Source organism: Carassius auratus, chromosome 10 (assembly GCF_003368295.1).
Source record: "Carassius auratus strain Wakin chromosome 10, ASM336829v1, whole genome shotgun sequence".
In the NCBI taxonomy this organism is placed as follows: Eukaryota; Metazoa; Chordata; class Actinopteri; order Cypriniformes; family Cyprinidae; genus Carassius; species Carassius auratus.
Genome location: NC_039252.1, coordinates 7,763,017 through 7,790,251, shown reverse-complemented (window position 1 = coordinate 7,790,251; position 27,235 = coordinate 7,763,017). Strand labels below are relative to the sequence as shown.

General features: G+C 39.0%; 2 protein-coding genes across 3 annotated transcripts; one reads left to right on the top strand and one right to left on the bottom strand.

The window, feature by feature from the left end:
* Positions 1-518: 518 nt before the first annotated feature.
* On the bottom strand, positions 519-12,305 carry LOC113109703 (sodium-dependent phosphate transporter 1-B-like). 2 transcript variants are annotated; one of them, XM_026273435.1, is made up of 11 exons: positions 12,003-12,305; positions 10,173-10,909; positions 9,900-10,040; positions 9,693-9,778; positions 9,483-9,579; positions 5,461-5,580; positions 3,537-3,761; positions 2,893-3,442; positions 2,603-2,788; positions 2,415-2,499; positions 519-2,296 (listed from the first exon to the last, which is right to left on the bottom strand). In XM_026273435.1, the coding sequence occupies exons 2-11, from the start codon at positions 10,513-10,515 to the stop codon at positions 2,141-2,143; spliced, it is 1,989 nt and encodes a 662-aa protein (XP_026129220.1). In that variant the 5' UTR covers positions 10,516-10,909; positions 12,003-12,305; the 3' UTR covers positions 519-2,140. The 2 variants fall into 2 exon arrangements, with proteins under 2 accessions (XP_026129220.1, XP_026129222.1); XM_026273437.1 differs by having other exon boundaries at positions 2,893-3,439.
* Positions 12,306-16,345: 4,040 nt separating this feature from the next.
* Positions 16,346-21,675, top strand: LOC113109702 (stAR-related lipid transfer protein 7, mitochondrial-like). Its single transcript, XM_026273434.1, has 8 exons — positions 16,346-17,040; positions 17,430-17,590; positions 17,892-17,941; positions 18,643-18,753; positions 19,535-19,617; positions 19,724-19,823; positions 19,909-19,993; positions 20,630-21,675. Exons 1-8 carry the CDS (start codon positions 16,592-16,594, stop codon positions 20,791-20,793), a joined length of 1,203 nt encoding a protein of 400 aa, XP_026129219.1. The 5' UTR covers positions 16,346-16,591; the 3' UTR covers positions 20,794-21,675.
* Positions 21,676-27,235: the final 5,560 nt, after the last annotated feature.

Here is a 27,235-nt window from a genome sequence, read left to right as displayed (position 1 = left end):
GGTAGTGTTAGAACATAGATCTAGGACAGTTATCCAGGCCAGCGCCGTCTACAGTCCTTGGGTGCTCGTTTGAGATTTATTTATATCATCTGCATTGTCCCAGCTTATTTTTGGACCAATGATGCATCATTGCCCATCTCCAAGTCCCACAACCTTGATGAGCTCAAGCTGTTTTACTGCTAAAAAGACTCTTTAACAAGGAAGAAATGCTTTTTGTCGTTTTGAGGGAAATGTTGATAGTTTTATTGATAAATGCATGTCTCATTATTTTAATGGCCGAAATATGTGTAGTTTTGCCTGATTTAAACCAGAAATACAGTACAATTTAATTAATTGTAAGTTCTTATATATATATATATATATATATGCCTGAGTATGAGAAATGTTCTTAAGGAAGAACAATAAATATTTATTATTTTGAAAATCAAGAGACAAAGAAAGGTGATAATGAAAAAGACATTTATTCTTTCATCCCCAAAGCCCAGTGGACAACAAAATGCTCCACCCTTTTCTTTGGTTTAAACAAAAAAAAAAAAAAACTGAAAAAAAAAAAAAACAGAAAGAGAAACATCCTTAAGGCAACTACAGCAACTATGTAAGGTCTAAATGTGTTAATTTATAACCAAATCACAGCAGTGCAGATGGAGCTAGTCCAAACCATCATTTAACACCACTGTCCCACACCTAATAAACAGGGCAAGTCATCTGTGTTGCTGTAGGGGTTACAATAGCAACGCTTTCTAAAATATATACATATACTGTGTTTGTATTGGTATACATTCTTCAGAAAAACTACAGAAGCAGGTCTGAGAAGGCTGGAGCAGATGAGTTACACCAATCAAGTTTTACATGTAACGCCTAATCTCTCTCCATCGAGTTTGATTCGCCGTTTCTGATATCAAGCATAACAGCAAAGCAATACTCTAAAAGGAGAGGGGTCTCATCAGGGTTATATTTTTAATATCATTATTAACTTGTGATCTTCCGTCCCCTGGAGTAACCCTGACCAGTAATTACACTGGTAAAACAAGAGTTTGGGTATCCTAGTAACATTTCATCTGTATGCAACAACAGCGACCCTTGGCGACCGAGCACAATGGGCCATAATCCACCGATGGAGTTCAATTGTCTAAAGCCAACATTTGGGGATGCACTGCATTTACACGAGTCGCTAAGAGCATAATAAATACAGCTAAGCGCTTCTGTGCTTTAAGGAAAAGCGTGAATCTTTGCAGTAGCTGCTGAGATGTTTAACTGCATCTCCAAGCGCAGGTTGGTCCGTTTGAGTTGTTTTCAGCACTGGACAAAGCAGAGCTAATATTACAGCTCAATTACAGTGGTGTAAAACACCAAAGAAATCTGATATTCTGCAAACCACTGAAGAGAGGACTAAAAGAATGATAACAGAAAAACTGTTTAGTTTACCAAGAGGCCTACTTTGTAGTGTAACCTACAAAAGAACTAAAAGGACACTGAAATTTGCATTAAGGAACATGATGTGAGCAACCAATTTATTTTGCTAATGAACCCTCACAAGACTCTGCTAAAAATGTGGCTGTCATAAGGCTCTTTTTGAGTTTAGTTAGGCTTGTTTGAGAAAAAGTGGAAAATTAACATACTGAATACATAAGAGAAGGAAAATGCAACAATTCCTCTTCCCCCGATTCTTCGCACCAAAACACCGCTTCTCTAAGGTACTCAAATTGTGAAAGTAATGAAAAATACATGTTAATTGAAGGCTAATACTGCATTGTAATTGTTCATTTATCTTAATAACAAAAAAAACTTTAGTTCTGTACATAATTAAATAAAAACAAGGTGATTTGACATATGTACAAGAGGGAATTTAAATGGCAACCATTTTAGTTTTGAAGAGATTTTCTTCTGTGGCCTATGGTATGTGACCTGGTGCAATGCACACAGATCATCAATACAGGCTAAAAAATAATGCAGCCAAGAATCACAGGCTCTATCGAAAGGGGCCTTTCTCATCCCCACTCATCACGAGAATGATGGAGGGGGGAAGGTAGAGAGAGACAGAGAAGGTTGACATATGCCCTCCACCTCTCTCTAGGGATCCTGGATGCTGGGTGGGGGCTCTTCGTGAGCAGAGAGGGAGGCAGAGCGGACTTTCAAGGCCTCACAGGATAACGTAGATGAACAGGGCCATGATGGCCGCGCTGATAAGGCCAGATATGGGCACAGTGACAAACCAGGCCAAGAAGATGTTTCTGAACAGTCGCCAGTCCACAGCCTTCCTGGAGCGCATCCAACCGACAGACACCACTGACCCGACCTGAAAGCAAAAAAAAAAAAAAAAAAAGAGATACATCCTCAATATTAAACTACATTCAAATAACCTCCATCTAGGACTAGATTTGCATTGGTTTGTTTTGCATACAGGCCCATCTTACCTTGCAGTGAGTGGTGGAAACTGGAAGACCAATGTTGGAAGCAACCACAACAGTGACGGCTGAGGCGAGCTCGATGCTGAAACCACTGGAATTAAACAAAGCATTGTTTAGGGAAGTCTGCCAGTTGAGAGGTTGTGCTCTGTACAGCAGGTGCTGTCTGATGTGACAACATGGATGTGTGTTTATACCTAGATGGGGTGATGGGGGTCAGATCCTTGCCCATGGTTTGGATAACTCTACGGCCCCAGACCCACAAACCGACACAGATGCCCACTCCTCCATACAGTAGCAGCCAGATTGGAGTTGGTCCATGTGATATAACGGACCCACTCTCATAGACCAGCCAAAGGGCAACCAGGGGACCAATTGCATTACTGAAAGCAAAAGAGAACTAGTTAAATTGCTTGAAATGCTTAAGATTATATCACATTCTTAAAATCTATTTTGAGCACCATTCAGTTCATTGCATTTGCATTACCTAACATCATTTCCTCCGTGAGCAAAGGAACCAAAACAGGCGGTGAGGATTTGCAGGAACTGGAAGAGCATTGACACTTCAGGTCTGTCAGCATCGGATTTATCCTCCTCCAAAGAACTATGGCTGCTACCAGCATCATCATCGGCAATCTCCAAAGCAACCTCACTATCACCGAGACCTTCAGGTGCACCATTCTCCGCCACTGCGTTGCAATAACTCGTGTAGCTGTCCATGCGGATGCGCTTCCTCTCCTGAGCATTGGCTTTTTCTTTGTCTCCATCTTCTGAAGCACGGAATTCAGATTCTTTGGGCTTGTAGTCTCCATGCAGGCCGATGATGGCCATGGTGTAGGAAGTGTAGCTGTTGTTGCGGCGAATGGGCCGGTCGGCAACCTCCCCCATGCAGTCTCCCACTTTTGCCAGATGAAGTTTGTGCAGCAGGTCCTTGTAGAGTCCAGAGTCCTTGTGAACTGTGTGGTACTGAGAGTAACCATTGCTAGGAATGTGAGCGGGGCCGTTGGTGAAATGAACATGGGCATTCTTTGGAGCTGCTAGAAACAGAATCAAGTTACATGATCGATCTTCAACAAAAGCAGTAAATGTATGTCATGATGGACATGGCATTTGAGGCCCTATACCACTCACCACTGTCCATCTCTGACTCTTTGCAGTCCTTCTGATCAGCGTCATCTGACTCTCCAATGTCAAAGGTGACCCTGCGCTCCTCAGAAAGAGGAGGGGCCGAGGGGGTGATAGAGGGCATTGCACTGGACTCCTCAGGGACAGGTTTCAGGATGGGACTGTGAGCTTCATGCAGCTCCCTCTTCTCCATCAAAGGACTCTCGGTGGGACTGGAAGACTTTAGTTTACCTGTATATCAAATAAGATAGATGGTCAGCTCCGAGCTTGCTAGCAAATGTAAAAATAAAGGTAACACAAGTACATGAAATTTGCAGATTACACAGAAATAAACATCCATTTAAACAATATATATATAGGTTCATTTATACCACAGGGCCCAATTTCCCATACTGATGAATTTTAGTAACCACAGACTGATTCATTTACATTTTTCTACTATTTTTGTATTAATTAATGAACTAATTTATAACATTTTATCCATTTTAACTTAATTTTATTGTTTAGTTTTTATTTCTAAAACACCCCCCCCCCCCAGGAATCCCTTTGAACCCATTTAAATATGTATTATAATAAAAATATTTACCATTAAACTTGTACCCATCAATATTAAAAAAAATATGAAATTAGCTAAAAACAACCAAAAATGTCGATTTACAAGTTTTCCTATCATTTAATTTAACGTAAGGTTCAGTTGTTTAATTGAATGCATAAATTTAGTATTTTTCAAATAATTGTATTAACATTAAATTGAGAACCCTAACTAGCTATATAAGGGTAAATCTGATCAATCATTTGGGATAAGTACAAAGGCGGGTAAGCACTTTACTCACTGGCAGTTCAGATCACAGTATCACATGAACGCTCAATTTTTTTTTACTTTTTGGAGGCAAACTCTGTTTGTTTAAACTGTCACTATAACCCTACATTTCAAGGACAACCTGACATAACTTGGTCCATTGTCCACTGATCTGCTCATAGATGTCAAAGCACATGTATAGCAAAAGTCACTTCGAACTGTAGACATACACCTTGGCTCAATGAGCCTGAGCTACTTCCCCATCAACACCTCAGCTGGACCACGGCTATTCCAGTTCACTAGCCAAAGACCAATTATTGGATCACTGACCCAATTAGGCTGTCAGTGCAGTCAGACTATACAGCTTTAGATAAAGACTAGACGACTTGGTTTGTTTGTGTTAAAGAACTGTATTACAACAAACATACCATCCTAACCTAAAGCTGGATTTTCTTGAAAGTGCAGTTCGTTAGAATATTTAGCATGTTTTTGTCGGTCATGTGATTTGAGGATTAGAAAATCTATGCTTGCCATAGAAATTCAGTTACCGTGAACTGTAAATTAGACAAGATTGTTAAAATATTGTACTACATTTCACAAATAACCAAATAAACCCAGGACTTTTTCCAAGGCATGTGGAAGTTTACAGGAAAAGGATAATTTACACAAAGAAAACCCTATATAGAGTTGACAAGAGTTTAATTTGTATTGAATCCAGAACATTCCTTTAAAGAGTATATCGTCTTTCTAAGTGACTGATTAAAACTGGTGTCCACTGCCAGCATCTTTAATCTGCAGGGTATTATCCCCAATCCCAATGAACACCTGGTGCTTTGCCTAAGACTAATAAATCTTACATGTCCACAGGTTGCTGTCCAGACTAATAGGGCCTAAAAACTAAAAGTGTGTGTCATATATATATATATATATATAACAAAAGCGATGTATTCTTAAATCTACGTATAATGTAAAAGGGAAAAACATCTGTAATGATATATTTAGCAACGGTTATGCTACCCAAATGTGCTCAAGATACCCAAAATATGACTCACAGTTCTTTTCCTAATGATTACATAAATGTTATGGTTTACATGGTTACAGTAAACACAGAGACTAAAGACTGATACTTACATTCGATCTTCTTCTTGAGCCGTGGGCAGACAACAAACCAAACGATGATACCGATGATCAGGGCCATGCCGATGGAAATGAGCAGAACTCCCCACCAGGGCAGCTTATCAAAGCCCAGCACTGCAGTCCCATTATTCACAGGAGGAAAGGGACCAAGAGGGGTGGGGAAGAAAGGAAAGGTGCTTTTGAGACAACAGGCAGCATGTGCTACCATCAACATACAGCATTAGGGAATGAACAGGGACATTGTGTACTCCTGGTTGTTAGTAATGGTGTTAAACATTAAGACATAATAAGTGGAATTACTTTATCAAAAAGTTGCTTGCACTCCCTTTAAGGAAAGGAAATACATATTCAGAGAATAATACATAAGCCAGCAGCTCCCATTTATCATTTTCAGTTAGAAGACTATTGTGAAAATCCTTTTTTTTATGTACTTGCTCTACTTGTTTAGGAGTTCATAGAAACAAAAGCCAAAACAACCACTGCAACCAAGTGTCAAATATCTTGGTCACATTCAGAATGCAAGCACAAGGCCGGTCATCTTATGTAACACTTCAGGGGAGATGTGAGTGTGAACAGCAGCAAAATGTTGCAGTGACACAAGACAGCGCACAAGGCCACTGTACCATATGGTCAGCAAGTGCGGGGTGCCTTAAAAGGCTATTGCAGAAAGATATCACCCCCACCTCTTTGGGAGGACGGGTGAAAAAAAAAAAATGTAAACCCTCCCTTGCAGATAGTTTCTATCTGAGCCAAGACTGCGGTGTTAGCTGCGGTGATGTCGAATGCATGCTCAAGCAAGAGTGCTGGCTGAGCAACTCGGCCATTTACGTATTCCCCACAGGGTCCAAACCACAGACAAGACAATGAAAATTGTCAACATAAGTTCAAAAACCAAAAAGGGGGTGAAAAAAAGGTACTGGAAATATTCAGAGCAGACTTTGTCCGAATGAAACAGACCTTATTGGAGTAGGGCTGTGAAAAATAAACAGAGAAGTTGAGAGATAAGAGGACAGGGAGCAGTGGGGCATGAACAACCATGCCACATGCACGTACTACTGCAGGACGCTGCAGGGCATGCTGTGCCGCTGCGTGCTTTGGTTATGCAACTTTAGTTCAATCTCAGGAGACAAGACACAAGGAGCACCACACTCTTTGAATAGAGGGCTGAGGTATGTGAGGGAGGAACAGCTGAACTTTCCCAGCACACAAATGACTAAGCAGCATCTACCGAGACAGAACAGGTGTGGCCAGAGGATTTGAATGACGGAAATAAGAGAAAGGCCAACAAATGGGGCCCAGTTATCAAGTATGGCAGTCTGGTGTGAAAAATGCCCTGTGCATGTGTGTTAGGCAGGGAATGCATTCATGCTCACATCAACGCAGTCTGACAAACACTCCCCCACAAAATGGGAGAAGCCAGACCACAAACATGCAGTGGGATGAATGGAAGTGGATTCATGTCCTGCTTCACCTCACAATAAAATGTGCTATCCCATGGCCTTTATTACACAATGACACAAATTGTTTTTCCAGACACGTTCAGCACTAAACCTCATCCTGGGGACGGGATGATGATGGTTTATGAGTCATTGTGGGCTGGGCACTGTTGTTTATGCCAATCATGCCATTATTTGTGGTCTTTGACTGCCTCGTGTCTGTTCCAAAAGTTCGAAGCATTTTTTATAATTAACTGACATCATGAAATAAACTTTTATGGTGTGATAAAATTCTACCTTTGTAGCACCACCAGACTGTTTGTTTTGAGACACCCAGTTTTTTGACCCCCGCCACCACATCTAGCACCCACAAATGATTTGGTGCTTTAAACAAAAAGTTCTTTTTGACACTTGAGTCCTGCTGAATAAGTCTGGCCAAATATAAAAACATTCTGTTTCAAATCCAGAAGTCTGTTATTGCTGCCTTTCGTGTTTGCTTTATATCCCCAGGGAAACCATAACACCCCACTGTCTGTTTTTTTAAAGGGGCAAGCAGACCGGAAAACAAACATTGAAGTACTGGGGGCGGGAGGGTGTAGCCAATCATCATGTTCCTATTCTTAAATTAGGAATATGAGTAATACAAGTTAAGGCTGGAATACACTATACGACCTTTAAAAATCAAGATTTTTTTAAAACTCTTGGCATCAGACACCTGATGATGTATTAAATGGTTAAAGAAAAATAAACCTTTTGAGTTTTTCTGGGAAATATGGCAACTGTGCCTGCCCAAAATCTGCAGACTAGCTCTGACTTTTGGCAACTAATATAAACTTCCTGAAAAAAATCTAGGTGGTAAAAAAAAAAAAGGCATGTTGTTTCATAAGAGAAGTTATTTTGAAAACTAGTTGACTAACTAAACAGGGAAGAGAGGAGAACAAACAAATAATTGTTTGCCTACTCAGGTCTCAAATGCTGAGGGCTGCTGGCATTAAAAAACAGAAAGAGTGCTTATGTGTCATCTCTATTTTGCATGGGGAGAACTTTCCAGGCAAAGTGGTTGCTGAATGACTGTACGTTTGTGCTGAAACTGGGGGCAGGGGTGGGCTATAGTATATGATTAAAGTATTGAGACACAATGTTTGGGAAAGGGGGTTATTAGATCCCTGACTTGATGTGCATCTAATCTTCTATATCACAAGCCAAATTAGTTAGAATGGATTCAACTTTTTTTACAGTATGCAAGTTGGAATGTGTTGTCACCATCATACTACATAAACGGTTAAAACCAGAAAAACAAGCTGTTCCAAGTACCAGCGCAAACACACCGCTTCAAGGAAACGCCACCTAGTTACATACTGATTGAAGTTTTACTGGGCATGTGTGCCTGTGAGCGCTCTTTAGAAGACAAAGGAAGTCGATCAACAATTCATGACATGCCGCATGCCTCTCAACCCCCCCCGGTGAGTGCTGGTATTGTCCTGTCCTGGGAGATGCTCTGGATTAACTGAACCTGAGTGAACTGCCTTAAACAGGCTGAGAGTGGGAGGAGCGAAGGGACTGTGTCTGGTGATGTGGTTCCTTTAATGCAAATCCAACAGCAGGTGAAATGATGATGTCACTAAGTGAGGCCAAAGATCAGGATAAGCTTATGTTAAGATGTTTCTACTATGACCAACTACATTAACCTGAATTGGTAACATGACATGTGTTTCAGCTGATGAATTTGGCTGAAGAGAAAACTCATCCTAATTGATTCGGAGTCCTGAAGTGACACTGGAATGATTAAATGGGCTCTAGAGGACAGCCTTTTAATTTTTAGAGGCTATTATTCTTTAAAGTCATTAGGAATTTTGCTCGGTATGTCAGATGAAAATCTTAACTTATTCTTACATCAAGTATTTCACTTAAGCACTTTATTTAAAAACACACCGACTTCCCATAACTAACTTACATAACTACAGACTGTCCAAATAATAATAAAAACTTTCTCTGAAGTGCACTGGGATGTCTAAGGCAAAAGGTATGTGTGTTGCTATGTGAATGTGTGTGCTGCACCTTGCTGTGCCTATGTAAAGCGCACCCGCCTGGGAGTGCATGTGTGCACACTCCGAGGGTGCATATTGCGTCATACTCTGGCCTGAAGCCTTCATTTTACGGCCCAGGCCAGTTGACTTCTTGAATTGTTGAGCCCTGTGGGTAAGAGAAAACAAAAAGGAGCAAAAGTTGCTCATTTAATAGGATCTCAAATTCATAAGGCAAAAGTATTCAGAGCTCAACAGTTAACGGCACTCAAAAACGTGGTGCTTTCTCTACTGTGGCTGAAGGTTCTTTTTGATGGGCATGATTTCTTTATTCCACTGTTTTTTTCTCTCCTATGATGGAGAAGGAAAAAACACTGACTGAGGTCATGAATACAGGCACCACATGTCCGTGTCATGAGTGCTCCACTGAGTTCTCCAGAGCCCACTGGTTAAACACTGGTTTGCCTTATGCACTGTAAACACAGTCTGGCAAAGACTGGGCATCTGGTTAGGGTGTTAATAGGGATGCAAAAGGCATACATAGAGCAATACTCACTCGGTGCTCCAGTAAACATAATGGAGAACAGGTTGATTCCCATCGTAACAGCATAGAAGAAAGGCAGGGCCCTCAGACCATTGGGAACTGGATCTTTCTGTAAAGGACAAAGTACAGACTCTTAGCCAACACCCAGCTCTGGCATGACCATATGATATTCTGCTACATTCAAAGAAAACTATGTTTAAAGATTAAGATCGTTTGATTTACCTTTTTCAGGATGAACATGCGAACAAAGTAGAAAAGAATGGCAGACATAATGCCAGAGAGGACAGGTGAGAGGAACCAGGATGCAACTGTAAGTGAACAAAGAACACTGACAGGTTAGGAAACAAACATGGCCAGTTTCTTGACTATCAGAATAATCATACAAGTGCAACTACAAATGGATAATTTTTGTGAATGCAGCTGACTCACCAATTCTAAGAAGCTCCAGCCATTTGACGCCCTGCTGACCTTTGGCGACTAGTGAAAAGCCAATGGTAGCTCCCACAATGCAATGGGTCCCAGATATAGGAAGCTTCAGAAAAGAAGCAAATAACTGCCAAACAGCAGAGCCTGAAGGGCAGTGAAAAACATAAAACTTAAGAAAAACTTCATATATATTAAAAATATATATATATATATATATATATATGAAATCATTAACATGTAAAAAACAGGTACTAGTAAGCTTCATAAACTACTCACCAAACATAGCGCTGACTGATCCAGCCATCAACACATGCTCTGTGCCGTTGTACATAGTCACATCGATTATGCCATTGCGGATAGTTTCACTGACCTTGGCACCAAGCAGCACAGAGCCCAGTGTCTCAAAGACAGTAGCAAGAATACAGGCCTGCCTAAGCGTAACTACACCTGATCCCACTGCTGTACCAAAAGAGTTGGCTACGTCATTAGCACCCACCGAAAAGGCCAGAATAAATGCTATTATGAACCCTACAATTAGGAGCCATAGATAATCTGTCAAAGCCACTTGAGCGGCAAGGGTGGTCAAAATCGTTACCGTGGCCAGAGTTGTCGACACCATTGTGTATAGATGGTTTTCAAGTTAAACGGGGGGAAAAAAATTCACAATCTTACAGGGAAGAGAACTAAATATGTATAAATAATTCAAGCAGCAGCACACTGGATATTTTAATCCCCAGAAAATTGAGGTACTAGAGTTGCTTATTCTGTTTTCTGCCTCAGACCTACCTTCACCCCTTCGCTAAACCAGCAAATCAAAGCAATCCAGACACCAGAGAGAGAATCTGCACTGCTCTACACTGACGTGTAACGTTAAGGGAGAGGGTGGAGTGAGGGCCTATTGCTATCCTCTGAATAGACTAGATCTGTTACAGTTTGTTTTGGCTTGGGCAATTAGGCAGACAGAGCGGACATCCATTGTGCAACAGACACAGTTGGTGAATGGTAGCTCATTCCTGAAAAAAAGGAGAAAGTGGGAAGGTTCCCGTGTTATCCAACAATATCACTGCAGAGGGTCCAGAACATGGAGATAAATCTATTACACACTTAAGTGTTTTTTTTTTCATATAGTATAGCTGAAGGTCTCTTGAACTTGTTTCACTGTACAAAAAAATGTGGCTCACCGAGAACAAACAGAATCACCAAACATCAAGACTCTTAAAAAATACATATACACACCATATGGCAACTGCTTATGCATTAACTAAAACCGATGGCTTTTTGGTTACAATAATCAAGCCAATACGCTGAAGGTCACAATATGTAGTACGAAAAACAAAAGTGATCAAAAGTCAATAGGCCCACTTTGTTTTACAAACACGAGAAGGCAGCGCTTTGGTTAATATTTTAAGCTCTGTGACAACAAACAGCGACTACTATTCAAAGTAAACCGTCAGCGCAACGGTGTCATGTGGCTTTCCAGTACGTTCCTGCAATGCAGCCTTTATTGGCAAAGAAACGCAGAAAATAAATGATGAAATCCGGTTGACTGTCACCTCTAGGGCTGTTTGAGCCAGTTCTCCCTGCTCGCGCTAGGCACGCACTTCCTCGCTAACCATGAACAACAATAAAAACAATCGCTTTAAGCAATTAAAATGTGTTGATATTTATGGAAAATACAATCTTACACTATTTTCAATGTAAACATTTTGTAGGGCTTTTTAGGTTAATAAGGCGATATCCATATTTTCTGAGCGCGCCGGTGTTCTGACGGCTTGTGCTCCGCACTAACGTTAACGTTACACGTGTCGTCATTCATTCACGCCCGCTAACGGCTAATATAACATTATTAATCAGAACTGCTTTCTTAAAATACCAAAATAAATTCAATAAATCATTTATAGTGACACGGTGACACTGTGTTGTCAACTAAACGTAAAGGGAACTTGCCATTTTTTCCACGTTTAAACATCACGAGTCAGCTGACAAAGACACGAGCTCGCGCTCATTCTAACCGTTCAAATAAGCCGAAGGAAAAATGTCGATAAGAAAGTAAGACATATATCACTCACTGACAACTAGAATAAGAAAAAAAAAATTTTTACTCACCACTCAAAGAAAACCGTCGATAAATGTCGATTTAGATATTTCTGACAACGTAACCCGCCCAGTCAACTTCCCGTAGCCGCTTTCCGCGCGCGCGGGGTAATACACAATAAATTCTCTCGTTCTTTCCTAAGCACTAACGTCGGATAAAATAATTAAATTCAAAGCTTAAGACAAAAAACAAGACACTGCGAACATTAGTCGTATTAAACTCTTGAATCAATGAAAAAATCCCAATAAACCGCTTTCAACCGGCTCCAGATGATGAGTTCCTGCTTGTCCACGCAAGAAGACGAGTGAGAGGGAGGGCCGTCTTCGGTGGATAGTCACTCAAAAGATAAGCCCCGCCCTCTGGCGACGGTAGTCAAAACAAAAAAAGACTATTTAATTAACCTTAGACTTGTCGACCATTACTACTACTCTGTAACTATACAATCTGGAAAAATGCAAACATCTGTAGAATACAGGCATTTTAAATATTCATTAAATACTTTACACAACATATACTCCAAAAATATTTCACTTTAAAGAATGTTCTTTTTGAAGGCTAAATGCAGCGGAGTCATTTGTTTTGAAATTTCATTATAGATTCGTATTTATTTTCTCTGATATGTGAGAGTTAAAATAAGATTATATATGAAAACAGATATTCAGAATTGTGTTGCTCACAAATATCTAAATCTAGTCTGTTTCTTTAATACAGTCTATTTTTATATAAAGATAAAACTGATTTGTTGTCCTAAACCTAAATGTTTTCTGATTATTAATGTGCTGTACTGTCAGATTTCAAAGGCGTTTCTTGTTTCCCGTATATGTATCCCCTGCGACTCTAGACTATTTTTCTCCAGTTCCTCTCGTGTGTTATCGGAAGTCATGGGAAAGACTGAGATGAAACTCTATGAAGGTGATGCTTCAATTCCTGCAAGCTGTGCTATAACTCCCCCATGTGGCCAAAGAAAAAAAAGGGATTTCAATTGATTATTTCTGGTATTTCTCACTTCCGCAGCATTTACAGGTTCATCTCAATAAATTAGAATGTCGTAGAAAAGTTTATTTATTTCAGTAATTCAACCCAAATTGTGAAACTCGTGTATTAAATAAATTCAATTCACACAGACTGAAGTAGTTTAAGTCTTTGGTTCTTTTAATTGTGATGATTTTGGCTCACCTCAAAAACCCACCAATTCACTAATATGGCTACATGCCAAACAGCTAATCAACTCAAAAGGGTAAGCCATAAACATTCACTGGCAAAGAAGCTGGCTGTTCACAGTGCTGTATCCAAGCATGTTAACAGAAAGTTGAGTAGAAGGAAAAAGTGTGGAAGAAAAATATGCACAACCAACCAAGAGAACCTCAGCCTTATGAGGATTGTCAAGCAAAATTGATTCAAGAATTTGACTGAACCTGAAGGAATGGACTGAGGCTGGGGTCAAGGCATATAGACGTGTCAAGGAATTTGGCTACAGCTGTCGTATTCTTCTTGTTAAGCCACTTCTGAACCACATACAACGTCAGAGGGATCTTACCTGGGCTAAGGAGAAGAAGAACTGGACTGTTGCCCAGTGGTCCAAAGTCCTCCTTTCAGATGAGAGCAAGTTTTGTACTTCATTTGGAAATGGGTGGAGAAGCTCATATCCCAAGTTGCTTGAAGTCCAGTATTAAGTTTTCACAGTCTGTGATGATTTGGGGTGCAATGTCATCTGCTGGTGTTGGTCCATTGTGTTTTTGGAAAACCAAAGTCAGTGCACCAGTTTACCAGGAAATCTTCTGCTGACCAGCTTTTTGAAGATGCTGAATTAATTTTCCAGCAGGATTTGGCACCTGCCCACACTGCCAAAAGCACCAAAAGTTGGTTAAATGAGCATGGTGTTCTTGACTGGCCAGCAAAGCTCACCAGACCTGAACCCCAGAGAGAATCTATAGGGTATTGACAGGATAAAAATGAGAAACAAGGGACCAAAAAATGCAGATGAGATGAAGGTCACTATCAAAGAAACCTGGGCTTCCATACCACCTCAGCAGTGCCACAAACTGACCACCTCCATGCCATGTCTAATTGAGGCAGTAATTAAAGCAAAAGGCCCTACCAAGTATAGAGTACATGCAGTAAATGAACATAGTTTCCAGAAGGCCAACAATTCACTAAAAATGTTTTTTTTTTTTTTTTATGAAGTATTAGAATTTGTTGAGATGGTGAATTGGTGGGTTTTGTTGTATAATATGAGCCAAAATCATCACAAATGAAAGAACCATATACTTAAACTTCTTCAGTCTGTGTGCATTGAATTTATTTAATACCCGAATTTCACAATTTGAGTTGAATTATTAAAATAAATTAACTTTTCTATGGCATTCTAATTTATTGAGATGCACCTTTATGTGCTTCAGATAGGACCAATTTTGGGTTATGGGGTTAGATCTGCATAGTTCTGTGCACGAAAGATCATATTTAGAATGCACAAAAGTGCATTTTGCATGCGCACAATTTGAGTTTTGGAGAAAATGTTCGTCTCGCAAAGATAAAAAGTATTTTGAGCACAGTAAATCAATTTTGCATTTAAAATAAGCATTTGGATGTGTGAAGGCCTCTTTTACCCATGCAACATATAGCTTGCTCCCTTGATGTCTGCCCTCAGTGCTCTCTAATGGCTCAGTTGCTCAACACAACCCAGATTTACAATATGCCATAATTCCAGCCAATCAGAGACGAGGATGCTAAATTCTGATTGGCTGCCTTGATGACCGATCACAACTTTCCTTGCAATACTGATGACAGCGGAAGGGGAAAATACATTGCATGCATAATTCATATATAATATGCAAGTTAAAATTCTGATTATATTTTTTTCCAAGCACATTTTACCAATTCCAAACAACATCAATCTTAATGACTACTATTAATTTTGTATTTAATAACTTATAACCGATATATAATGGCTCATGAATACTGGAAGTGAAAAATGCCTTATATTCAGGTGTGCATAGTTATTAAGCAGGTTATCTTTTACAGATCTGTTGTATTATTCTCATTGTGTTATATTTCATAATGTATATTATCAAAAGAATTAACATAAGTTCATAAGAAAAGTTTTTTTTTCCATATTCCAAGCTTGCCTGCTTCACTGGTGACTTAATTTGCCTGTAACATTCATAAAATTATGAAAATAAATGCAGGAATTATTGGATTGTTGAACTTCAAATCAGTAGGTGTTGAGGCAAGTAACGAGCTGTTTTATGGATGGCAACTAATATCATTACTGAAATCTTATTAACAATTAGTTACACTACTATGCAAAAAGTAATATTATTAATTTAACTATTTAGTAAGTAGTTACCGCCTAACACTGGGTGGGAAATTGATTGCCCATTTGAACTAATAAACACAGTAATCATTATTTGAATGAGATCAAGATAGATAGATAGATAGATAGATAGATAGATAGATAGATAGATAGATAGATAGATAGATAGATAGATAGATAGATAGATAGATAGATAGATAGATAGATAGATAGATAGATAGATAGATAGTAAAGGCCTAACATTTTATTGAAAAATATTGACTCTATGAATTTTACAAAATATATTACTTAATAATTACTTACTTAACTATCCCTTAACTATTACATAAAAATATGACGAATAATAAAATGTGTATTTGATAATAATAAATAAATAATTAGTAGGTGTGTCCAAACTTTTGTCTGGTAGTGTACATTATATGTAGGCTATTTATGCTACTTACTTATGTGCATGGAATAAAGTGGTTCATAAAGTGCTTTGTCATTTTTAATGTTATAGTAAATACGTGGTAAATATGTTTAACCTTATAGCTGTAGAGGACCTTTACCATGGGTTGACTTGAGGTGAGGCACGTAAACTTGCTGGTTGATCCAGGGTGCAGTTGATCCAATGAAGACAGACAGCCTTATTACCCTATTAGAATGAGAGGCGCATCCTCAACATAAGAGACAGCCAATAGAAACTCGTAAAATCTGAAAAGGGCGGGGCCAATAGTCACGTTGGACCCAACTCGCTCTACACTAGAGAGGTGAGATGGGTGAGGGGATGAAGCTAACGCAGGAGGATAACATTAAGATTCATTTAACGATAGGAATACTGAAATCAGTTTAGCTGTCATAAAATACCGGGTTTGACATACCGTTGAAAACATTCTAGTTGTTTCGTTTATTTAATCGCAGTTTACTCGCGGTCGCATGTCATTGAATGTTGGCTAGCTAACGTTACGTTCGTCAGTTGATTTGTTAAAGCAGTTTTTCGCAAATTTCGAACTGCTTGTTTATCTAGAAAATTTACTGATAGCTTCTCACAATATTAGATTAGAAACAAAAAAATTATTTTTTAACGCTCATGCATTTTAGTTGTCCGTTAAAACCTGTCGTTTACTATTTTGCAAGATAATCGCTAGTGCATGTCAACTTGACATTGCGTTGCACTTAGCTCAGTCAAATCAATAAATGGGAACTAATCTGTATAGTAAATCTTTGTTTTTTAGCTAATTCAGGGCGCATTAAAGTCACTTCAAAGTCAACTCTAGAAATCATCGAGTCGTGGTTCTAGAAACAAAGATGTTCCCCTCCGTCCAGCATCGTCCCGTGTGCAGTATAGGGGCCAGAGCGGTGCGTCTGCAAAACTTTAGCACTTTTAAACAAAGTGGTGCGATAGATAGCAAATCGTGGAGTTTGTCGTGGCTGGGTGAGCGCGTGGGCCTGCTGCTGTCATGGCTCCAAAAAACAGGAAGGGGAACAAACAAGCTAGCCTCCGACAAAAAGAAAGAGAGACTGTTGTCTATATTCGCCAACCACTGTAGTTTTGTGACAGGCCAAAGGCTGAGAAGGGCCTTTCAGATCGGAGAGCTGTACTCAAACCTGTACTCTGAGAGGAGCAGGTGGACACTCGTGGGACACATATGGAGACGCCTGCAGAGCAAACACGCCCCCGCCGGAAAACTGATAGCAGCATTGGCTGGGGTCTTCATGTGGGAAGACCAGAGGATTGGAGATGATGAGCTGAGAAGGTAACGTTAAGTTACTTCTCTCACTTCTGGACTGTTTATGTGACGTTATCTGTAATTTTGGAAATAAGACACAACCATTATCTGATATTCATACTTTTTTCTTCGTTTTTGTTTGGCGCACTGCACCTAATCAATGCATTAGGCCTTCTGTTAACTAATCAGAATCGTCCTTGTTTTAACTAATCAGAAACGCCCCCTAGCTGTCAATCACTTTTCGTGTTCAGTTGTTATGGCATCGGATTGGCTGTTATGGCTCTAGAGGGCGTGGTTTGATGACAAGGTCCTAATTTAACTAAATGTTACATGTTTTCAACACATTTGGTATTTATTTTAGTTTCATATTTATGCATTATTGTGGTTAAAGCAACTTGTCTGTACTTGCGGTTAAGGTGTGCGTGGGAGCTGCAGGCACTGGAGTCGGCGAGAAGCCAGAATGTGACCCCAAAGACCACTGTGCATGTGGATCCAGACTGGGAGGTGGTCATGGAGAAGAAAAACTTCAGGGTTTGGAGGAGACCCATCCAGGATAGCCATCTTTTTGAATACAGAGGTACATTTTAAGTTATAAAAACATGTATTTATTGTGTCATTACTTACTAAGAAATTATTTTTGTTTTGTCCATTTCACATGTGTCGTGAATGCAGAGCCAGTCCTAGACTTCTGGGTGCTGTCTGTGGATTCATAAAAATTAAAAAATGCCCAAATGCTCCTCAATCCCTTAACTTATTCTTTCACTGTCAACAAACACGGTGAATTAAAAAGTCAGTAATACAAAAAAGGAAGATAATTACAAAAGATAGGGCAATTACAATAGAAAAATGGATTTACATGACGACTTCTCTCTTTACAGTGTTTGGTTCATATACAGACGTCTCCCCCCGGCAATTCTTCAATGTTCAGGTAATGAATAATTTAGTTAATATTAAACCCGCTTATTAAAGCAAGACAAAGTAAAGCTGCATGTACCGTTAAAGCTTTAATAGCCTTGCATGCAGGGTTGCCACCTTTAGTTACCTGGCTGGAGCGAGGTGTTGTTGACATAGCCTGAACCAGTCTCAGGTGCCTATATGAGGTTTTGAGGATTCAACCATTGATTTTTAATCTGGTCTTAAAGTGACTAAGTCATAGATAATAAAGAAAAACAGCTCAGATGTTCTGCAGGCCTTTTGAACACATGAATAACTTAAGGAACACTTATAAGACTTAATTTGACGTTCAACAACAAATATTTGATATATAATTAAAGCATTTTTCTTTTGCAATTGATGTTTGAAATTTAACGGCATTTGCATTGGCTTGATGTAATGACTGTTTTACACAATGGGATTATGCATGCCACTCAATGTTTACAGAATAATGAATATAAGAGTAAAATGTGAGGTATGTGCTAGAGAAAGCATCACTGTGGTGGCATGAGATCGAATGTGTTTTTTATGCCTAATGTGAGAATTGGCAACCCTATTACATGTTTCAGGCATTACCTGCCTTGCACTCCATTTGCTGAAGATGTTGTATCTTAGGGCTTGTGCATGTGGTTAGTGTCTGCTGTTGGTATTTGAATGTTATATTTAGACTCTCCCAAATATTTGCCCTTAATCCAGTTGGACACAGAGTACAGAAAGAAGTGGGACGCACTGGTTATTAAATTGGACGTGGTGGACAGGGACGTCAACACCGGCACCGAGGTCATTCATTGGGCAACACATTTTCCAGTAAGCTCTGAATCAAGTTGTCCTCTGCATGCTGTCATAACATGAAAACATCCTTGTGATTTTTTTCAGTGGGCAGTGAGTGAGTCGAATTAACTGAAGTGTAATCTAGTATTAGTTGACTGAAGATTTAAAAGCCTCTAAATGTAATCTAGTATCCGTCCTGTTTCATTAGTCTGCCATGCTGGATTTATTTGCATTGTTAAAGAATTCCTTTATTAAGATGAAACCCTCTACAAACACCTTGGCAATTGAATCACCATTGGCTAGAAATATTTTTTGTTTACTCGTCTGAAATACTATATATACTATATATGTGTGTGTGCGTTTATATTTATTGTATTGCATAGATATGATAAGAAAATTACAAAAAAATAAATTTTTGATGATATTCTCATTTTTTTGTGCGTGTATGTGTGTATAATACATAAATAAAACCCTAAACCATATTTTATTTATTTATTTATAAGTAAAATATATGTAGGTTCTAACAAGGGCTTATGGATATACACATCAGCCTTTTTTTTTTAGTTAATTACTTTTAGTTATTAAAATTAGGAGTTAAAAGTATTTATTTTAAAGCTGAAGAACTTTGGAATGTAGATATTTCGAAACAAAGTGAAAGTTCTAATTCAAGAACTTTCTTTACAGTGTAACTTGAGTATTATTGATAAGAATATCAAATACATAAGTTGTTATAAGCTTAATCTTTAAATCAACATGCCTGTTAGTATTTACTGTGTTGTTTAATAGCTGTTCTTATTTGTTGACCTTTCCTGTGCAGTATCCCATGTACTCCAGAGACTACGTCTATGTGCGCCGGTATCATGTTGACATGGAGAACAACTTAATGATCTTAATCTCCAGGTAACTGTTCTTGCTCTTTCATAGGCATTATTTAGGGATATTTTAATTAATGTCGACTGGTCGAAGTGTGTCCTTTAAATTAAGTGTGCCTTCTTTCTCTGTTCAGAGCCGTCAGACACCCCAGTATTCCAGAGACCCAGGAGTTCGTCCGAGTTCACTCTTATCAGTCCAAGATGGTCATCCGGCCACACCGGTCATTTGACGAGGTGAGAATAGGGAATCAGCTGGGTGTCAGCCTGTCTGAGGCTGGTCTTAGTTTGCAGTCTTAAGCTAGTTATCTTGTCTCAACAGAATGGCTTTGATTACCTGCTGACTTACAGCGATGATCCCCAGACGGTCTTCCCTCGCTATTGCGTCAGCTGGATGGTGTCTAGTGGTGAGCCGTCTGTCTAATGCTCTCACACTTTTGTAATATATGCACTCCCCTTGGACTTTAATAACATAGATTGAGGCTTTTTAGTGGGTTGAGTCCTAAAATGATCATGCATTATATTGATCAAAAGTGACAGTAAAGATATATATATATATATTTTATATATTTGCCCCTATTTTAAGTAATTTTCCATTATATTCCGTAGTATTTAGAAATTGAGTCATGTACAACTCTGCTTTATATGCATGTATTAAGACCCACATACTGCATACATTTGAAAACATTAACATTTAATTACATGTTTATATTTATATTCATATTAATTATATATAAATATATTGAACTTGTATATATTATATTGAAATATATTGTATTTATAGTGAATCTACACTACAAATACACACACTCATAGTGAATGTGTGAGGAATGTATGTTTCTGAATATCAGCTAGTGTGCAATCACAAATGTGTTATTAATTTTATTGGAGAGTGCAAATGAAGCTGTACTCATGTTAGCATCACAGTTGGGAATTTCACAGATGAATTTGTTGAATTGTACAAGTCTTTCTTGAAATCTGCCTTTTCTGCAGCTGCTGTTTCTTGACACCTGTTCATTCAGATTTCACTTCCTCTCCCTCAGGCATGCCAGACTTCCTGGAGAAGCTTCACACCGCCGCCCTCAAAGCTAAAAACATGGACGTCGGTGTCCAGGACTACGTCAGCATCATAAAATCCACCCAACCCACCCAAGAACGACTAGCTGACAACGCTCACACCGGAGGACCGAGTCAGATCTACGCCTGAGCGTCTGGCCACAGCGATTGATACACTGTGGTAAAATGACCCAGAACAGAGCATTTTTTGCTTATGCGATCATTCATTGAAGCCATAAAGAAATCCATTTCTTAAATTCATCTATGCCATTGATCAGTCCTGCACTAGCTGTCATACTAAGTGTTCACGTCTCATTTTGTATGCTGTTAGTTTGCTTCCTCTTTCTGTAGGGTACTGAGATGAGCCAAAATAATGGCATGTATTAATTGTAGATTCTCCTGCCAAAGCAGCTTTTCACTCCGCATTTACAGCACGATCATCAGAATCCATCATGCTGTTGAGATGCTGAAAAACAACAGACCATGTACTCGCCTAACAAGGTTCAACTACAGGAAAGCCACTTTTTTCCAGTTTATACTGTGATGAACTAACTGCTCTCAGCAGAACCAGATCAACTCACCTTCGTCCTCATTTAGCGTGTGAATGTTCACTGCCAGTAAAACCCAAACAGCCTTCACAGGATCACCAAAACTGTGTCTTATGCCGACCGCAGCATCCTCACGATCAGGCTCGGCTTCCTCCTGTGCTCTAGAGGGCTGTTTGAAGTCGAAAACATCTTTTCTACTCTGAACTCCAGCAAATAAGGACACTGGGATTTGATGTTGTAACGAAAGTGGAAGGACAGTGCACAAGTCGACATGCAAATGCACTGCAGGATGGATTTTGTGCTAGGAATTAGGGGGTGTATTAATTATTATTATTAGTATTTGTTTTTTGTGAATGGGAATCCACTGTGATGGGATTGTGTGTGTCATACATGTTTAATGTAATACAAATTGATTGGTTCAGTCACGCTTGGCTTATTGATGCAGATTACACTGAATGGACAACTCTTGTCCTGTTTGGTCTCCATCCCATCATATGACCTTTTTTCATACTGCTGTGTCATACACCAGTGAAGTTACAGAGACCGTAGCATGTCAGAATACTGTGGGGGGGGGGGGGGGGGGGGGGAGTATTCAAATCATGCATGTTGACTTTTGTCTGTATCCGTTTCTTCTTTATGGTCTCTGCAGAGGAACAGTTGAAATGAAAGCAGATCTTTCAGATTTTATTTGGTGGATGTCCTCTATTATAATGATGTTAGGACTTGATAATGGCATGCCACTTTTTGTGACATGATTGGTAACTTATTTTCAAAAAACCTTATGATGCACTTGAAATGTTAATGGTCCTGAAGATGCATTGTTCAGTTGATGATACTTTGATATCCATGTGAGTTTGTTTTGAATAACCGCTCTTTATTGAAGGTGTAATTAAACATCACAGTCCTATTTAATCTTGTTCCATATTAAATTATTTCCCCTTTTATTACTTTCAGAATACCACGTAACACCATTCTGTTAAGCTTCATAAAAAGACATGGCCTTAAATGTATTTGTATATGTGTAATACCTAGATAGCACTGCCCTGTTTACATCCCATTACTCAAGTGTGTGTTTTTTGTTTTTTTGTTTTTTTCATGTTCAAAACCATTGTTCACAGTGGTCAGTCAAAATGTATTTAGAAAGGTCTTGCTAATAAGGAATATTCCAGGATTATAGATTTAATGCTGCATTGACAACATTTGTGGCATGTTGTTGATTACCATGGATAATGATTTTGATTTGTACCTTAGTTCTGAAAAAAAAAAGGTTTTATTTTTTACGAACTGAGGTACAAGTTGAAATATGTACTGTATTAATATAGCACATTCAATAATATTATCTTCCATTTCATCTAAACATCACATTGAAATCTCAGATATTCACCGGTATACTTAAAAAAAAAAAAAAAAAAAAGGAAAAAGTGAATTTTCTTGGTGTTTGACAATACTCTGCTTATTTGAGTCTAAGCATCATAATAAAACTCAACTGCAGTTTAGTGCGCTTTAAAGCATTTTCTCTTTCTAATATCAAAATTAGAAATGTTCTAATCGCAAGTGAAATAGTGTACGTATAAATGATTGAGATGCCAGAAGCATGAGTGTTTGTTTTTTGCTTCATTGTGAAAATGAACCACCGGTTTCATTAATTGGTGACAATAAAAGTAATTTGAAATAATTTCTGAGTCTTGTTTCATTTTTATTAATGTATGCATAGTATCAAAGATTGTGACCTTCAAAAACAGGTCAGTAAATATGATGTTTTAATGGTTTTAAATCATTATATACAGCCACGACTGGGAACAACAGAATAAAGGATAGGTCCAATAACATATTTCATAGAATGTATTTACTTAATAGTCTACAGTAGTCAACATTTAAAGTGGATCAGAAAAGTTAATCAAAGCTATTCAAGAACACATTTTGGTTTTAGGACAATTTTGTTGAATGGTTTTGATCCACTTCAAATGTGGACTATTGTAGATGCGTATTAATGGTGTTTACTGAGTAATATATTCATATTGAAGGTTAATGATCTAAATAAGCTGCTAACCTAAATTACAGCAAAGCCTCGGTTACACCCTAGAAACGTGTAGGCGAGCTTTGCACATGTAAACACCAATGACATTCTCTTTTAAAAATAAATGTAAAAAACAAGTTATGCATGTAACTGTTGTTCCTGTTCAATATGCACATCACACCCAGACCACTGACTGCAGTATGTAGCCTACAGGTGAAATATATGTTAGTCATGAGTGTACTGTACTTCAATTGTAGTGCGTTTTAATTGGCTGGACTTCTGCAGCATTTATTGATTGATTAAATTCATAGTTAGAAATTTGTTCATCCATTTTATTGTTGCTTTATGCATCTTTTTAAACTGCTCAGTGAATCAGTTCAAGTGTTCAGAATATATTCATAAAGTGCTTAAAAAAATTCTAAAATGTGAATTGGTCTCGTGAATAGGTAAAATCTCCAAAGATTCGATAAATAAAATGCTTGTGTACAGGCAAACGGATGACAATATCCAAGAAGAGTCCATTACTTTGAAAATGACTGGAGTTGAGCAGTGCAACCTAACATGACCTCTGACGGTAAAACGGAGTGGTTCATTCATCTAGAGACTGACTGTAAGTGGTGCTCTGCAGTGAGCTCCACCCATCATCATGACCTCCCGACTGCATCTAAGATTGCATTTACTCGAGCAAGGCTTACATTACTAAAGACTTTTTGTCTTACAGTCAGATATTTATGTTTCAGTGAAAACGGTGGCTGGTGTGCACAATTTGTCCACATTTTATGATAAATGAGGATGTAACTGGACTTGGACGTTTTTCGTAACTTATTTTTATGCCAATTGTAAAAAATAAACAGATTTTTTTAAACTCCAACTCTGTGTGGATTGGGCGCTATGCTGGGGGTTGGATAAATGTCTCCCTTCTATGTTTATGGTGGTTACGGCTTTCTTTATATATCAATAGGGTATATGAGTACATTAAAAGGACCTGAAGAAATAGGTCAAGCTATGCCATCAGCTTGGCTGAGGAAGTGCGGCTTGGCAACAGAACACTATTTTGACCACAGTGTCATTATTTCCATTTCTTGTTGCCCTCATTTTTCTTACTGTAATGATCATGTCAGACTCAAACAAACAAAACATCACAATGCGTTTTATTCTCTTTAAAATATTCTTGTTTGGGACAAGAAATGTACACTTCAACAGACTGTTGCACAAGGTCTAATTCTTCAGATTGAGGATCTAATAAGAAAAGAACTGTAAGAAGAAAAACCTGGTAGAGAGTGCACACAAGTCTCCAAAGTGCTTGGCACAACCATGGACAGAAAGGGAACTGCATGGTTAGATCAAGCACAATGGTGTCCTGGGCAGTCGTAAAGTCAGCAGAAACTTGTTCAAGTTGTGGATCAGTCACAAAAGACAGGACGGAACCGTCCATGTACATTAAAATCCTGTTTAAAATCATGCAGAATACAGAATGAGGGTCATCTGGGAAAAGGTCAAGGCTCCAATTCTACGTAAGGTGGATCAACAAAGTCAGAGATCACTAGAAAATTTTAAAAGACCATCAAAAGATCTAGTTGTCATCGAGACTCTTCTTCAGCCAGCCTTAGGTGTTGTACCTATTCTCAAAAAGACGATATTCAGGTTTCCAAAATCTTTCCAAAATTGCTGGAAATCGAGAAGGGCAGTATCATAGAGGTTGGTGCAGGTGATTACAGAGAGTGACATAATGGGAGATGGTCGAAAAAGGTGTTTGTGATAGACTGCAATGAAGTATGTCTGCAAATTTAAAAAAAGAAAAAGAGATTAGTCATAGGTCACGTTCTCACTGCAGAGATTCGCAGGCACCGCCCTTCCTGCGCAAAAACTGCGACAAACCCCACCCTCGCCGAAAATGTTACCCCTCCCCAGTACCTATGCCTGCTGACCAGTCGCCAAAACTGTCAATTTTTTAAAATTTCAGTCAAATAATGAAGTGGAACTCAAGAGAACTCCAAATGGGGGTTAACAAACGAGAATGGTTTGGTAATCAAATGAGTTTGCTGTCATTCAATTGTTTGGGGGTTTACAAAAAATCTATAGAAACAGAGTTTGTCAAAGCAATGGTTGTCTTGTTAAGGGACATCAGTAGCTTCTTGACTTGCTCAAATAGATTGCTCTATGGGCAAATAAGAATAAACCACCAATGTAATTTTCTTTCACAGTCAATATCCCACAACATCATAGCCAATGCCTTCTATCCGACAACATCTGGACCTTAGGGCCAATTCTTAACTTGTTCCTGCAAAACCTCTTGTGGCAACACTTCCCAAGATATCCCAGAGTGTCTCTTCCAAAAACCTGCCTAGATTCTGCTCATCCATCTGGGTGGTAATCATATTACCCCATACTTGCCATGCCCCATGGGACATTTTAGTGGGAATGGGAAGGAAGGGTGCGCTAATCAACTCTAAAGGTCGGACAACTGAACCACTTAGCATGATGAAATGGGAAGAAACAAATATTATTAAGGATGATGTTGGAGATGGTTGTAGAGAATGAAGGATGAGGATCAGAAAGAACAATTCGTAACATATGAAGGGACAGTGGCAAAGTCTATATTCTTCGACCAGTTTGTCAGTTCCCTCTTGAATCCATCCTTTTGAGCATCTTACAAATTTGGAGCAAATACTACATCTTACCTAGTTCATTCAGTAGTAGCGTATTTTGTCCCCCTCTTGCACAACACTCTTGGAAAATATGTTACCTTGAAATAGAGAAATAGAGTGCAGTGAAACTGTTTTAAGGAGTACTGTGAGAAGAAAAGAAGAAGGGTTAAGACAAAAATCAACTTGTGCAATTAGGACTCTTACCTCAATCTTGAAGAGGACCATCTACAAGAGGTCTAGTAGAGGACCTTCCAACAGGTTCATCCAGGGATGGATGTCCTCATGGCAAATCTTCAGACCGAGACCAATGCCTCTCACTTCCTTGGTGACTAAGTTCATCTGAGAGAGCTGCTGTTCTGAGCTGGGTGTCTGGACTGGACCTGTTTGCCGAACTGAAGGCAAACTGTCCAGGATGTCTCTCCTCCAACACCCCCATACTCCGCCCCTACCTCCGCCCCGCGAGGGGGGCGGGGGTCGCACAATATCACCCAGGATAGGTGGTTTGCTGAAGAGGAGTTGGGCGGTGTGGGCCAGGGTACGTGTCATTGGGAGGGGGTAGAGGGTCCAGTTCCGCAATTCATAAATATTAATACAGAGTCCTCCCTCTTGAGGAGGGGGCAAATTCTTTAATTTTGTTAGAGGGGGAAGCGCTTTATTCACTTAATGGCTTTTATTAGTGCCCAGACTTCAACTCTTTCATTAGCTAAAGTGCTGCTATAATTTACAGGGGAAAGTGCAGCAGAGGAAGATGGGTGGGGGAAGGGCGGAGCTTGATGGGTGAGCGCTGGCTCCTCTTCCATAGGCATACGTCCCTACCACCTTAAAAAACGTCTCAGATCAATGCTTGAACCTGCCTCCAATTCATCCCCAAGAACCCAATAACCCCACCAGAGGAAATGAATAACAGACTTTAAGCTTTTGCTGATGCTTGTGCTTTGAATTCTCATTGATAACTTTCTGCATCTTTTAATAATGCTTTCTTCGAGAAAATTATTTATAGCATTGTCCACATTAGCTTTTGTTATGTGAACAGGGTCCATAATTTTGAATAAGAATATACTTTTTTTTCCAAAAACACCAAAGTACCCAGTACATCGCCTAGATGTTTTAAAAAGGTAGATCATTTTACTGTCATTTCAACTGATTTATTTGAAAAACGGCTAGGCACTGCCACAGCTGCTGAAAAGTAGACTTGCCCAATAACCAAAAAGAAATTAGTGTGAAACATATAAAAAGTAATCACTCATTTTAGTGTTTCAATAGCTTCTGACTAAAAATTTTCTATGTTCTGTTTCTTGAAGAAGTCATTTACAGAAGAATTTACAAAGAGATTGTCACATGATTAATTACGGTTCAATAAACTGTCCAACACAGCTTGAA